The sequence below is a fragment of the Mesoplodon densirostris genome, chromosome 4 (genome assembly GCF_025265405.1).
Source record: "Mesoplodon densirostris isolate mMesDen1 chromosome 4, mMesDen1 primary haplotype, whole genome shotgun sequence".
NCBI classification, from domain to species: domain Eukaryota; kingdom Metazoa; phylum Chordata; class Mammalia; order Artiodactyla; family Ziphiidae; genus Mesoplodon; species Mesoplodon densirostris.
Window position 1 is genome coordinate 46,968,419 of NC_082664.1, and position 13,897 is coordinate 46,982,315.

The following is a 13,897-nucleotide window of genomic DNA, read 5'->3' on the forward strand; positions in this document are numbered from 1 at the left end:
GCAACTGAATTCTGGACATACAGGTAGAAAATCTGGGCTCAAACCAGCCTCTACCACTTACTAGTGCTAGGACTAATAGATTCAATATTTAAGACAGAGAAAGCCTAGTATGAATAATTTTTCAAAAACTTTTTTTCAGGTGAACCAGTTCTCAAAAACTGAGTTCATAAACTAAAAGTTCAATTGAGATACTCTAGTCAGAAGATTTCAGATTCTGTGAAGGTGCTACAGGGATTGTGAAAATACTTCAAAATAAATATGTATTATGAAGCATTTTTTAAATCATAATGAGAAATAACAATACACAAACATTTGTGTGTTTAAAACCAACAAAAATTATATTTGTACTGAAAGGTCAGCTGATGCAAACACAAGGCATTATAGTTTTAGTCATTATTCCAAATTTCAGAATAAATTATTCTAGATTTTTCATGCTTCTTGTCTGAATTTTAAACTCTGATAAAGAGTATTTGTTAGATACTTTAAAGATAATTTCCTCTTATTCCTCTTTTAAGTCTTTGGTTTAGTTTAATTCAAGACAAAAACAACACACATGAAATTTCTATTAATTGCTCTAATTAAATATTTTACTTATGTGGCTGAATCAGTATTCTCTGGCTGAATTAGGAGTCTCTATACTCTATCAAATAAAAAACAAAGAAAACTGGATGCTGAGATCACCCTGTAGTACAATACCCCGTAGTACATATTAGTCAAAAAAGCCTCTCCATTTAAAAACAAAATTACATTCTCACATCATAAATTTGAATGATGACAAAATGATACTATTAAAATCCTACTTAGCTTCAAATACTGGGATTCAATATAAATTAAATTCAGATTCAGATGCTTAAAGTATGTAAGCCTCTCTTCAATCCAGGTCATATAGTTTAGATCACTCCTCTGCTGATTTTCTTAGCAAAAAAGCAATAGAAAACAGTTTAAAAAAATTACTTCATGTATAAAAGCCCTTTTATATCTACTGACTATATTAACCTAGTATTAAATTTAATTATTATCTTAAGGTAAATAGTTTATTATCCATCACATCTCTAAAAATTTAAAATGCTAGACCCTAGGTAGCACACAAAAAGCTTAATATATTTCTTAAATACAGACTACATGCAGAAGTATTCAACTTTTAACAAGTGGATGAACAAAAGCCAAATATCATCATTCATGTCTTATGGTGATTTATAAATATTTATAGTGTCAAAAAGGTTTGGTGGTTGAAGGTGGGTAATATTGCTGTTAAGAATGAATTTGTTACATTAAAAAGAATTTTTAATTCTGGTGATCTTATACAATCTTTAAAGAAGAAAAACACAAATTATTAACTCTTTAGGCTCATAAAATACTGCCAAATAAATCCTGCAATTCTATTTCCACTAATAAAATATAAAGTAGGAATAAAGAAATAAAAACGGCTTATGGCCACAAAGGAAAAAATATGAAGTATATGAAGAGCAACCCTTTCTCCTAGGTTCAATGTAAGAACAGCACTAGAACTGACAATTTATTCATATTGCCCAGCACAGGTTATTTCATCAGCTCAACCCGTATCTACTAAGCTGATCAAACCTGAATATATCCTCAACAGTTACAACAGAAACAAAAGAATTTTTGCTTCTTGTGCAAGTGAGACGCAGATGATATGTAGATAAAACCGAAGAGAGCAAGCAGCTAACTCAGACTGCACAGAGAACAGGCCATGACGTTTACTTACATCACACCTGGCACCTACAGCCCTCTCCTTGAGAAATACCCTGATTCCAAGTTTGGGGCAGGAAGTGTACACAATAAATCAGGAACAACTTGTCACACCACAAAGCAAAGAAGCTACCAAAGTTTAGCAGTGCTGTGTCAAAAGGATTTGGTAGCCAGCCTAAATAAGCTCCAACAGGCCGAAGAAGCAAAAGCAGACACGAAGGACCTCCTAATGGAAGTACACAACACTGCCCATGAAGTAGTCTTGCCTCTACCCATCCTACCCCTGAAGTGTTGAGCATCATCAGGCCTCCACTGACTACCAATTTATGGGATACACAAAGGACAGAGGAACATACTGCCATTACTGGGATGCAGTCAATTAAATCCAGACTGGGAAACTGCATATGAAACTACTACATTCCAAAAAAAAAAAAAAAGGTGGGCGAGGGGGTGTGCTGACAAATAAAAGGGAACCCGTGGAATAAAGATGATCCAAAAGACGTCTTAAATCAATCACAGGTTGACCTTATTTGAGTCCTGACTAAAACAAACTACAATAAGTAGTTAAGATACTTATTGTAGTCCACCTACATACTAGATACAAGATACATACATACTACATACAAGATACTCCACCATTGAGTATCTTGTAGTCCAAGATACTCAATGTAGTCCATTGAGTTAGCTTCTAACTCAATGTATTCTAACTCAATGTATTTTAATGTATTCATTAAAATACATTATATGACAACTGAAAAAATCCAAATATTGACTAGATGTATGACATAAAGAATTTTTTAAAAATATAATAATAGTATTTTCTAAAGGAATCCTTATCTTTTAGAAATATTTACAGATGAAATGCTCTGATGTTTGACTTCCTTCAAAATAACGGAGGAAGTACAGGGCTAGAAGTAAAACAAGACCGTGCATCAATGCATGCGACATACTGGTAATGGCTGAAGTGAGATACTGGTCTACCTGGCTCATTACGCTCTCTCTGCTTCTGACTATACATACATACAACTTCCCACTAAAAGAGAAAAGGACCTGTGCCACCATTTTAGAAAACTACATGCACACTCACTGGCTTTCTCTGCCCTCAAGTATTCACTGTATTAATTCTCTGAACGGAGGGAACTTTTCTCTCCCATTTAAAACACATACAACCTCAAATAAAGCAAGTTGTTCTATATCATCTTTAAGACTTTTGCTTGAAGAAGTTAACAGATGACCAAAATCTTAAGTTATGAAATAAAAATAGCCTGGTTCTTAGTATTAAATACATTTAAAAATAAAGTGTTCCTAAAACTAAGAAGGAATCACTTAAAATTAAGTTCTATTTTGAATAAAGCCATTAAGAGCATTACTGATTTATTAACCACTATTGACTTATGAAGAAATATTTCTTTCCCAAATATGATATTTATGATCCTCTAAATAATATGTCTCATATGTAAATTTTACAGATTACAACAAAGTATCAACTGAAAAAACATAAATGTCTTTGAACCAAGTTATTGATTTTAACTACTCAAAACACCCTAGGTTAAAAATGAGAAAGAGTGGGCTTCCCTGGTGGCGCAGTGGTTGGGAGTCCGCCTGCCAATGCAAGGGACACAGGTTCGTGTCCCAGTCCGGGAAGATCCCACAAGCCGCGGAGCGGCTGGGCCCGTGAGCCATGGCCGCTGAGCCTGCGCGTCCGGAGCCTGTGCTCCGCAACGGGAGAGGCCACAACAGTGAGAGGCCCGCGTACCAAAAAAAAAAAAGAGAGAAAGATTGAGGGATCAGTGCACCCTAAAACCAAGTGCAGAGTGAAAATGCTGCTTATTCACAACTTCCTTGAATAATGATAAAGACATCATGTTTTAAAAAATAATAAATTAATCTTACCAAATTAGAAGGTACAGACACCTTTGGAAATAATTTTTTGAGAACTTCTTTAGCTTCTAACTCAACAGCTTCCACATGCTGTTGTCTTTCCTAAAGCAGAAGAAGAACCAAATCAAACTTACAAGATTACAGAATTAAAAAAAAAAAAGCTACAGTCTTTTAAACTCTAAGAGAAGAAAAAGACTTAATATTTTTAAAATTCTTATTACTGACAAATGTTCAAATTTCCCATTCTGAAATATCAAAATGCTTACATAAGAAAAAATCTGCAAAATCTCAAAAGCACCCTAAGTAACAATGTCTTATATTAATCAAACTAAGGCAATATCTGACAACATGGACATTTTCCTTGCCATCAAGTGATACCCCTCCAGGAACAATTCAAAAAACAAACAAACAAAAACACAAAAAATACTTCCTACAGCTAAAACAAACTACATGCAAAAAAAATGCATCTGGGTGACATAACTGAGGCTTATTAGGCTGGCAAATCTCTTTCCAAAAAATGCATCACTGATGGACCATGGAATTAATAAAATGGCAACTTTGATACTTCCAGTTTCAAGGTCAGGTGAAGCTATTTATGCTAAACAAAGGGGGGAAAAAAAGAACCACCAAAATTTGACAGGTGTACATATGGGAAAAAGAGTAAAGAGAAAGAGGAAAAATTGATGGTGTACTACTTCACCAATGCCGTCAAGAAGACTAACTCTGGCATGTGTGTATGGACTCTGTCAGCTGTTAAATTTAAAGATAAGTATCACAAATGCATGTCTAGATTTGGTGATTTTAAATCCAAGTCTAATGGGTATCAATTATTAACTCAAAAGCATTGTTTGTCAAAATTAGGGTAATGACTTGATCACACGAAAAAATAAAAATCGAATATTCAAACTATCTCTACAAGATTAAAAAATAAAAGACATATATAAAAATGCACATCTAAACCAAGCCAAGAAAATCATCTCAAAACACTGGTGAAGTTCAACAGGTGACAAGAAGGCAAGCAAGCTAGCAAGATCTCAACCCTATCTTCCCCCACCATTTAAATCGATCTTTCAAATCTATTATGGATTTAAGATGCACACGCTTCAATTTAAGAAAATCTAATAACATGAAAATCTAAAGTTATACAATAAGAAGCTAGAGATTAATCATATTCTGTACATACAAAAAGCTGTTACTTTATTCGGATTAATGGCAGGATTTTTAAAATGGATGTTTTAATGGAGTATTTTCAATAACTCAGTAAAGTCCACTATTTTTCAGGGATACATCCACCTAACTGCATAAAATAAGGTACACTCATTTAAGGAAAATGATTAACTGCTAATTCAGAAACAATGAAGAGCTCATTTTTATCATCTGACCACAGAAGTGGTAGAGCAATCTCTAAAGAAAATCAGGAAAAGAGACACTGTGGGGCCTCCCTGGTGGCGCAGTGGTTGAGAGTCCGCCTGCCGATGCAGGGGACACGGGTTTGTGCCCTGGTCTGGGAAGATCCCATATGCCGCGGAGCGGCTGGGCCCGTGAGCCATGGCCGCTGAGCCTGCGCGTCCGGAGCCTGTGCTCCGCGGCGGGGGAGGCCACAGCAGTGAGAGGCCCGCATACCGCAAAAAAAAAAAAAAAAAAAAAAAAAAGAGACACTGTGGAACAGAAACTTTTTTGAAAATTCCCCAAGGGAAAAAGAATCTAACTAAAGGTAATAGGTGTCTAACTTGTAACTAAGAAGCACAAGGGTGTACTAGCAATTTTAGGTAAAAAGTTTTCATTTGACATAGTAGTTTGGTTGTGGGTAACGATTTCTATTCCACTTTAATATTGAAAACTGCATTATTATATTTCCTTAGTATCTTTACCTAAGTGTAACATGTGTGAAGTACCTTTCATGTGAACCTGTCATTAATAGTAGGTCCTCAAGAACATTTACTCCTTACAGCACAACCTGTAGTCAGGGGTCAATCAACATCATTTTATACCTATGCTATCTGAGGACTGTCTAAATTCCATTAAAATAGAGAAGGAGCATAAAGTCTATGCTCTGTAGATCATCAGCCATGCGAGAAGCCATCATGCACTAGGTGATTAGTTCTGAAATATAGATAAATTCTTGTATTCACCACCAAACACATGATGAAACAAATTCTAGCTTTCTTTTGGCATAATATGCAAGAATGCCTATGACAGGTGGCACATAACTTCTTGTAGGAATGGCATGATTTTAAGAGTTTAGCACTTTCTAGATAACCAGCCTCAATAACAAAATAAAGCTAACAGGTAGCTCTTAACAGTGAAAAACAAAGTTATAGAAACAATCAGAAACTATACAGAACCCCCACTGCTGACAGGGCTGACTGCAACCACTGACAATGAAACAATAACGTCCTACCTGGCCTAGATTTTTCTACTCTCTGGCCTAGATTTCTCTGGTCCCAATATCTGCCAGATATCTCAAATTAAGGTTTTAGTGAAAATTAGGGCCTGATGATTAAGTATATAAGTAAATACAAATCCATTTACACTGAAGGAAATATAACCACAAACATGATTGATAAAAAAATTTATTAAAATTCTATTCTGCTTTAAAAAAAAGTCCTTCAAATGTCACTAAGACTTACATTTAAAATTCAGCATATTACCTTAGCACACAAAATACTTACAGAATGCTGAATTGAATAACATAATGAACTTTAACCCATATATGAAGTTCAATAATTCTGTTCCACATTTATTCTTGGTAGGAGTTTTCAAAGTGCTTGACTGAACTGGCACATTTATTTCTCTCAATCTTTAAAAACAACTTCTCGATTACAATTCATTAGAAATCTTTAAATCCATGGAACAACTTGAACTCAGGGAGAATATCCTTAATCGTTTTTAAGACAGAGGGGGATATATGTTTCAGGAGCACTTTACATACTCTGGTCAAGAGGATTATCCCTTACATTAATATTCCATACTAAACATAAAATGTGCATCATTACTGTCCAGATACTTCAAAACCTAAAGTTTAATTTTAAGTCCATCTCTTCTAAGGAAGCATCCCCAATAACACACCCAGAATTGATCCCGTCCTTGTACTTCTGAAGACTTTTATCATTTTCCACTTTGTCTGAGTCATCTTGGTGTGCCTCAAAGAACCTAGGAGAGTCCACTGTGCACCACAGGTGCATTCTAGGTACTCAAATGTGTTTGTTAATTCAGTTAGATTTTTTTTGGCTCAGGGTTTTCACCAAGTTCTCTTAATCAACCCAAGAGGTACACTCTGTCTAACAAGAGCTTACATGGGTAGCATAGGCTTCCTGAGACTCATCAGCTTAAAGCAGTAATCACCAAAGCTCAATCAATCAAGTAATCACAACAAAACAGCATGCCCAAAATTAAAGCTTCAAGGAGTAGATGAAAAAAAGCAGAGATGATAGAGGTGACAAATGTGGATGATAAGGAGATTTTATATTTAAATTGCAGTAAAATTAAATGCTTTAGTCTGATTTTAAGACAAGCTGCAGATTTTCTCTGTTCAGTGGATTGTTTCTAGGAGTTAGCATTACAACCTTGGAAGTCTTGTTCACTTTGTCCTGCAGCATTTTTTCAGTTGATGCCAATGCTTCCATTGCTTCCCAGTTTTTCTCCCGAAGGTCCTAATCATTTTTAGAAAGAATGATTTCAGTTTATCCATTATTGAAAGATTTTTGCTTTTTGCTTCATCAGTATTTTGCACTGCATTTAACTGCTGCTTACTGCAAAATTATTTCAATGGGAAAATATGTATATTAGCAAAAAAATAAAAAGCAATGTTTAGAAGTTTGAATGAGAAAATAAAGATGCCCACTTCCCATGTTTTAGTATACACACCAAATATGCCAGCTTTAAAGTAATTACTATGCACATATAACAAGGAAGAAAAAGCACTGAAAAGTAAACACAGAAACCAAGATTACAAATATAATTTCAGGTACATCGAATATTAGAGGATTAAGGACAGAACAAATACACAAGTATTACAAAAAGCTTTACGTGTGATTTTTAAACAGGACCCAATATCACTCACGGGACTTTCCACTGCAGCATAACATTTTTTTCTCTAAATATGTTTTATTGATTTAACACATTTCAAGTCTACCTAGGAATGACATAGGAATTCACTGTATTTCTCTATCTTTCTTGGCATGGTCAAATGTGCATACCAAAAGCAACCTGACAGGAATTGTATGAGCTACTTGATCAAGGCAAACGAGGAGGCTAGAAAGAGAAACAGAGGCCTTTGGAAACTGAGTTCTGAAAGATCTATTTTAACAGCATTTCATTAGCAAATACTAATAAGGACAATCTGCTATATTTCAGCCTTTCTTCAGATTTAGAAATCTAAACAGATTAAAAACAACAACTAAAAAGCCAATAATCACCATCTATTGAATGCTTTACTTATGTGCCCAACACTGTACTTGGCATGTCACATAAATTTTCATTAATCCTCGTAACAACCCTAAGAGGTATTTATTCCCATTTTATAGATGACAAAACCACAGCTCAGGTAGGTTAATAAATGTGACCAAGTGTACACAGCAAATGAGGGGGCAGAACTAGAATGGACTGACGTTGCAGTCTGCTGGCCTCCAGTGTCCTGGCTCTTTTCACACACTTCAGTGCCTCCAGCACTACTGCTGCTGCTGAGGCATTAGACTGGCATTACTATACCTTCCTTATCTCAGAATCCCGATAATAAAACACAGTTAAGATGGTAACAGTAATACTGGCAAACTGAGCTTAGGTTTTCTGGCCAAGCAATGCTATTAGTAATGTTACACAAACACACAAAGGGCAATTCACATACCTAATTTTGACAAACTCAGAGGAGCAGGAACATGTCAACTTGTTAAATTAACAAATTAACGCAAACTTTGAAAAATTAGCTTTCATTAGAAAATACCCGCTTAGATTTCAATAACACTTCTGACCTTGCTCAAGTCTTAACAATGATACTTTTGTGTGCAAAAATTCCTCATCTAACAAGAACGCTTGCATTCTACTGAAAGGTGTCATCCTCTGGTCAGAGAGAATTTAAGAAACTCATCTAAATTTACTACTTGTCAATATTTCACTATCCCTTCCATTCTAACCTAAATGTATTCACAGGTTTCGAGCCCTCTAATATGCCTAATTACCAAAATTCGAAACACCTCTCAATTTAAAAAGGGAGGTGCCAGAAGACTTTGAAAGACATTTAATTATTGAAAATACTAGGTTTGAATACTGGCATTACTTTCAGTTTACAAAAAGCCTAGCCCAATCAAAATAAGAACAAAAACCTTTAATTTTAAGATACTGAGCTGAAAGAATAATTTTTCCAGATAAAAGTGTAACAGAAAGTCACTATAGTTTAAAAAAAAAATCTGTAGCTGTAATAATTTTAACGTCAACATTTAAAATGATATTCAGACATGTACAAAATGGACTTTTCATTTATTCATTAAAAAAATCCACTCTCTAATAAAGTGGTTCCCCCAATAATTCTCTCATAAAACCTACACACAAAACAGTACTTTCCTACAAAGATTAAGAAATCTAAAGTAAAAGTTGATTAAAAAATTCTTAACCATGATATTTCAGTGAAATAATAATAAAAAGCTTTATTCTGGTAAAAATTTGCTTACATTGTTTTTCTTCCTCTGGTGTTCAACAGCATCCTTCAAAGAAGCTAACTCATTCTGGAGACCAGTTATTTCTTTCTCTCTTTCTGAAATTCTAAACCAGAACATGAATATATATAACAGTATTTTAGGTAAACAGTGAACATATTATTTGTTACTACAATAAAAACAGCAAGTAGATGATGCTTTGAAAAATGCATTAACCTAATAGGCAAACTCTTTAAGCTTAACCACAGTTACCACAGAAAGCCTATCCATGAATTCCTATTTTCAGAAATAAACTTTTAAATAAATTTTTACAATATGATATACTGACATTTATGCTAAAGAGAAATCATCCCCTAAGAAACACTTCATGAATACATGAACAGCTGTAGTTGTAGTCACTTCTATTTTTATCTAGGGCAGTGAAGTAGCTATTTTCAGAGGAGTAAAAACTGATGTAGACACATTCCCTTAAATATTTTTTTTTCCAGAAGGTAATGAAATCAATTATGACTTTAAGTGGCTAACCCACAATAAAAGCATGATATTAACGTGAGGTAGGTGTTCTCTTTTCATTTTCAAAACAGTCTTGGGATTCATGTTTTTCTGGTTCTATCAAATGAGTTAGTTACTTCCCGGAAATGCAGAAAGAAATGGCAGAGTCACAATTTGATTCTGGTATAGCTGAGAGGAGGCCTGGGTAGAAAATTAAAGTACAAATCGCTCTTCTGTAAGAATAAGGCTCGATATAAGGGATTGGCAAACTAGGGTTCAGGGCATGACCCACAGTCTGGTTTTGTATGGCCCTTGACCCAAGAGCTGATTTTATGTTTTTAAAGAATTGTAGGGAAAAAAGGAAAAAAAGAATATGAAACTACGTGGCTCACACAGACTAAAATATTCACTGTCAGGCCATTTATAAAAAAAAAGTTTGCTGACCCTTGCTCTATACAGTCAAACTCAAGACTCAAATTAATAGTAAATAATTCTAAACTAGTAAACTACCAACTGTGTAAACAAGTCAAGATGGAAGAACATACAGATATATCACTGAATATACTTCACGTGGTTGACATTTAACATGTTGAAACATACCAACTTACCTGAAATGACCTTAAACGCAGCCTCTTAGAGAAAAATACAGACCCACAATAAAAATGTTTCAGTTAAAAAAAAAAAAAAAAACTCCTTAAAAGAGAGTAACCATAAAGATTACAAGATTTGCTTTTCTAATGCAGAAGCTAAACCAAAATGTGCACCATTCAATTCCACAATGATATCAGGAGGATAATTGAGATAATTTAAGGTAAATCAGTAAAGGCTTCAAAATATAGTTAAATGTGATTAGATATTTTCTGAATGCCTGAAAAACCAGTTATCACCCTCAACAAAATGTTCAAAGAAATGCAAATACCATAAAAGGTACATTTAGCTCAGCCAAAGGCACAGCTAAGCTCTAATGACCTACAGTCCAAGAAATCCAAATAGAACTGTAAAAATTAGGGGAGCATTTGCAGTTACATCAAATTGCTTATCTGAGAACTGTTTAGTAAATAAAAAGTTGCCACTTCCCAAACTGTGAATAAGAATTATTACTTACACTTTTAATAGTTCTTCATGAGGGGGAAAAGAAGATGCCTATTAAAACAGTTAAATGTTATTTTCAAACACAGCTTTCTAGAAGACTTCAAAAAAATTAAATCTGTTCTCAGACATAAACTGAGACAACACCAAAGGTAAGAATATCATATATTCTATATGCCACCAAAAAGTAATCTTAATAAAAACATGTACACATTTATACAATGTACTGAGTGCTAAATCAAATCTTCATTGTCACTATATTCTTAAACTCTTCACTTCACAAACATTTATCAATTTCCTACCATGTGCAAAGCACTGACTTAATACCTTCAATTTTCATAATGCGTAATTCATATTTGACTACACTAAGCTTCCAAAAGTCAAAAAAATACCATTAGTGAAGGAAAAGTAGGAAAAGTTAGTTAACTTGCATATAACAAAAATTTAGTTCTACATAATATGTAAAGGTATATAGCCCTTCACATATGGTATTTATTCCTGATGACTACAATCTCCCAAACGAAACTACTGTAAGTTTCTTGTCGACAAGGACTCTAATTCTTTTGTCCTTCAAAATATTTTCGAGTTAATCCATATACATTCATAATATAAATTAAAGAATATTTTGGTTAACATTATTTTTTTAAAAAAAACACACATTTTATTTTTACCAAGCATAATTATACTCTGAAAAAGTATTTTAAATGGTGGTAAACTATTACTTATAATATTACACATTTCTTAGTTTCTCTCCAATTATAGATGTTTTGTTTCCGGAAAGGGGAAGTAGGGTATACACATGTTTTTAAGCTGACCTCTACAGGATTTTATCTGACTTGCTAAGAAAGGCATTCTAAAGGATCTGAAAACATACACACACAGATACATAACAGAGCTGGAATACAGATAGTAATGTTATTTGTGTATACTTTATAAATTATAGATTATCTTATCTTGGCTATAGCATAGCAAACTGCTTTGTTTTTCAGGAAATTTGATAAACACTTATAAATAAAACAACACATACTTTATTCTCAATGAAAAGACAAAATGGTAATACTTACGGTCATGAGTCATAAAATTTTTTGCCACGTAAATAAAAGGCAAGGCATCTAACAGTACCTACCTGTTGGTAGTTCTGCTGCTTAAGCTCCTCAATTTGGGATTTAAACAATTTGTTTTCATCTTGTACTTCCTATTTAAACAAAAATTAAACATGAACACATGGACAGAGCTTTTATTTTCCATATAAGCTTTAAAACGTATCATACAAACCAGGCAAATTCTACAACAGTAACAATTTTTAAAGGGTGTAATAAGCTAATAAGCCCTATATTAAAATACATTATAATTGACAGTCCGCCTGCTGATGCAGGGGACACGGGTTCGTGCCCCGGTCCGGGAGGATCCCACATGCTGCGGAGTGGCTGGGCCCATGGGCCATGGCCGCTGAGCCTGCGCGTCCGGAGCCTGTGCTCTGCAATGGGAGAGGCCACAGCAGTGAGAGGCCCGTGTAACGCAAAAAAAAAATATATATATATATATATATATATATATATATATATAAAATTAGAATTATTCGCTACTAGCCTGGGAGTGAGTATGTCTCAATGGAAGAAAACAGGATCCAGAAACAGACCCAAACACATGTCAGAATTTACTACAGGGTGACACCTCAGATCAGTAGGGCAAGTCCTACTGGTATCTTGGGCCGTATTTTCTTTATTGTGGGGGCCACCCACATACTGTAAGATGTTCAGCAGCATCCACAGCCTCCATTTACTGGATGCAGTAGCACCCCTCAGCCAGCTGTGATAACCAAAAATGTCTCCAAATATTGCTAAATGTTCCAGGCAGGGGACAGAGCCACTGCGGTCAAGTAACAATCGATTATTTAATAATGTGGTTAGTCTTTTATTTTTTTAAGGTTGAAATGCTATTCTTATAACTTACTCCAATAAATTACATGTGAATAAAACATCTAAGCAAAAAAGATAAATTATGAACATAGTATTAGAAGAAAACACGTGAAAACATTTTTATGATCATAGAGTGAGAGATAACTTTCATTTCAAGACTTCAAACTCAGCAAACTACTTACATTTCAGTACATAAGAATTTCCAAAGCGGGGTGGGGGTGGGGGCCGGCAGGAATTAAGTCAAAAGAAAAACTAAAATAAATCACCTCACATGACAAGAAGGCTAACTTCCCTTACTATGTTAAAAGGATCTTACAAATTAGTAAGAAAAAGTCAACCCAGAGGGGAAAATGTAGGGAAAATTACAGGACAATTCATATACAAATGATGAGTGCTTAACTTCTCTATCAAATGCAAATTACAATAATCTGACCATCTTTCAAGCATAATATCAAATGTTTTCATCTTCATCGGTGTTGAAGAGGATGAAGAGGAAATGGCTCTCTGTTGGAGAGTGTAATTTAGTTGTTGTAGTTTGGTTGTTTAATTTAGTGCAATTTAGTTTAGTTGTAATTTAGTCTGTTGGAGAGTATAAATTAGTAAAAACACTTTGGAGGACAATTTAGCATTATCTGACAAAATTTACAATGAACCTACTTGGAAAGGGAAGGGAATGTGACAGAACCAACCCTTGGAGCATGAAATGTGAGCACAAGTATTTGAGACAGTGCAGACATCTAAAATTTCCTATTACTTCAAAACAATGTTTTGTAAGGACTTTCAATACTAACTACATGAAGATGACGAGATACTATTTTCTATTTTAACTATCACTTTCAAGAAGGAAAAAACCCCTCTGCATAAAACCCAAAATCTCACTTGTAGAAATTATAAATACAGATATAGTATAGTAGCATAAGTATTGAAAATATGTGTGTAAGGATATTCACCATAGAACTGTTGTAACAGGAAACACAACTCTAAATACTCTAAGTATCCATAAACCAGGACTGGTTGTATAAATGATAATACAATCAGACAAAAGAATACCATGAAGCCATTCAACGTTAAAGATAAAAATGTGCTTATGTGGAAGGACCTCAAAAACATTATTAATTGGGTGGGGGGAGCAAAATACAAAATTGTGTATGATTA

At 34.3% G+C, this 13,897-nt stretch overlaps 1 protein-coding gene across 7 annotated transcripts in view; it reads right to left on the reverse strand.

Annotated features, from left to right (window-relative positions):
* The window catches only part of KTN1 (kinectin 1), a 120,870-nt gene that overhangs the window by 15,827 nt on the left and 91,146 nt on the right, over positions 1-13,897 (reverse strand). For 3 of the 7 annotated variants that reach the window (XM_060096169.1, XM_060096167.1, XM_060096168.1), the window contains 5 exons: positions 11,950-12,018; positions 10,840-10,877; positions 9,258-9,348; positions 7,158-7,244; positions 3,604-3,693 (listed from right to left, as the gene is read on the reverse strand). In XM_060096169.1, the coding sequence (XP_059952152.1) occupies positions 3,604-3,693; positions 7,158-7,244; positions 9,258-9,348; positions 10,840-10,877; positions 11,950-12,018 (375 nt within the window). The remainder of the gene's footprint in view (positions 1-3,603; positions 3,694-7,157; positions 7,245-9,257; positions 9,349-10,839; positions 10,878-11,949; positions 12,019-13,897) is intronic. The other 4 variants (XM_060096171.1, XM_060096170.1, XM_060096173.1 and 1 more) reach the window with 2 other exon arrangements.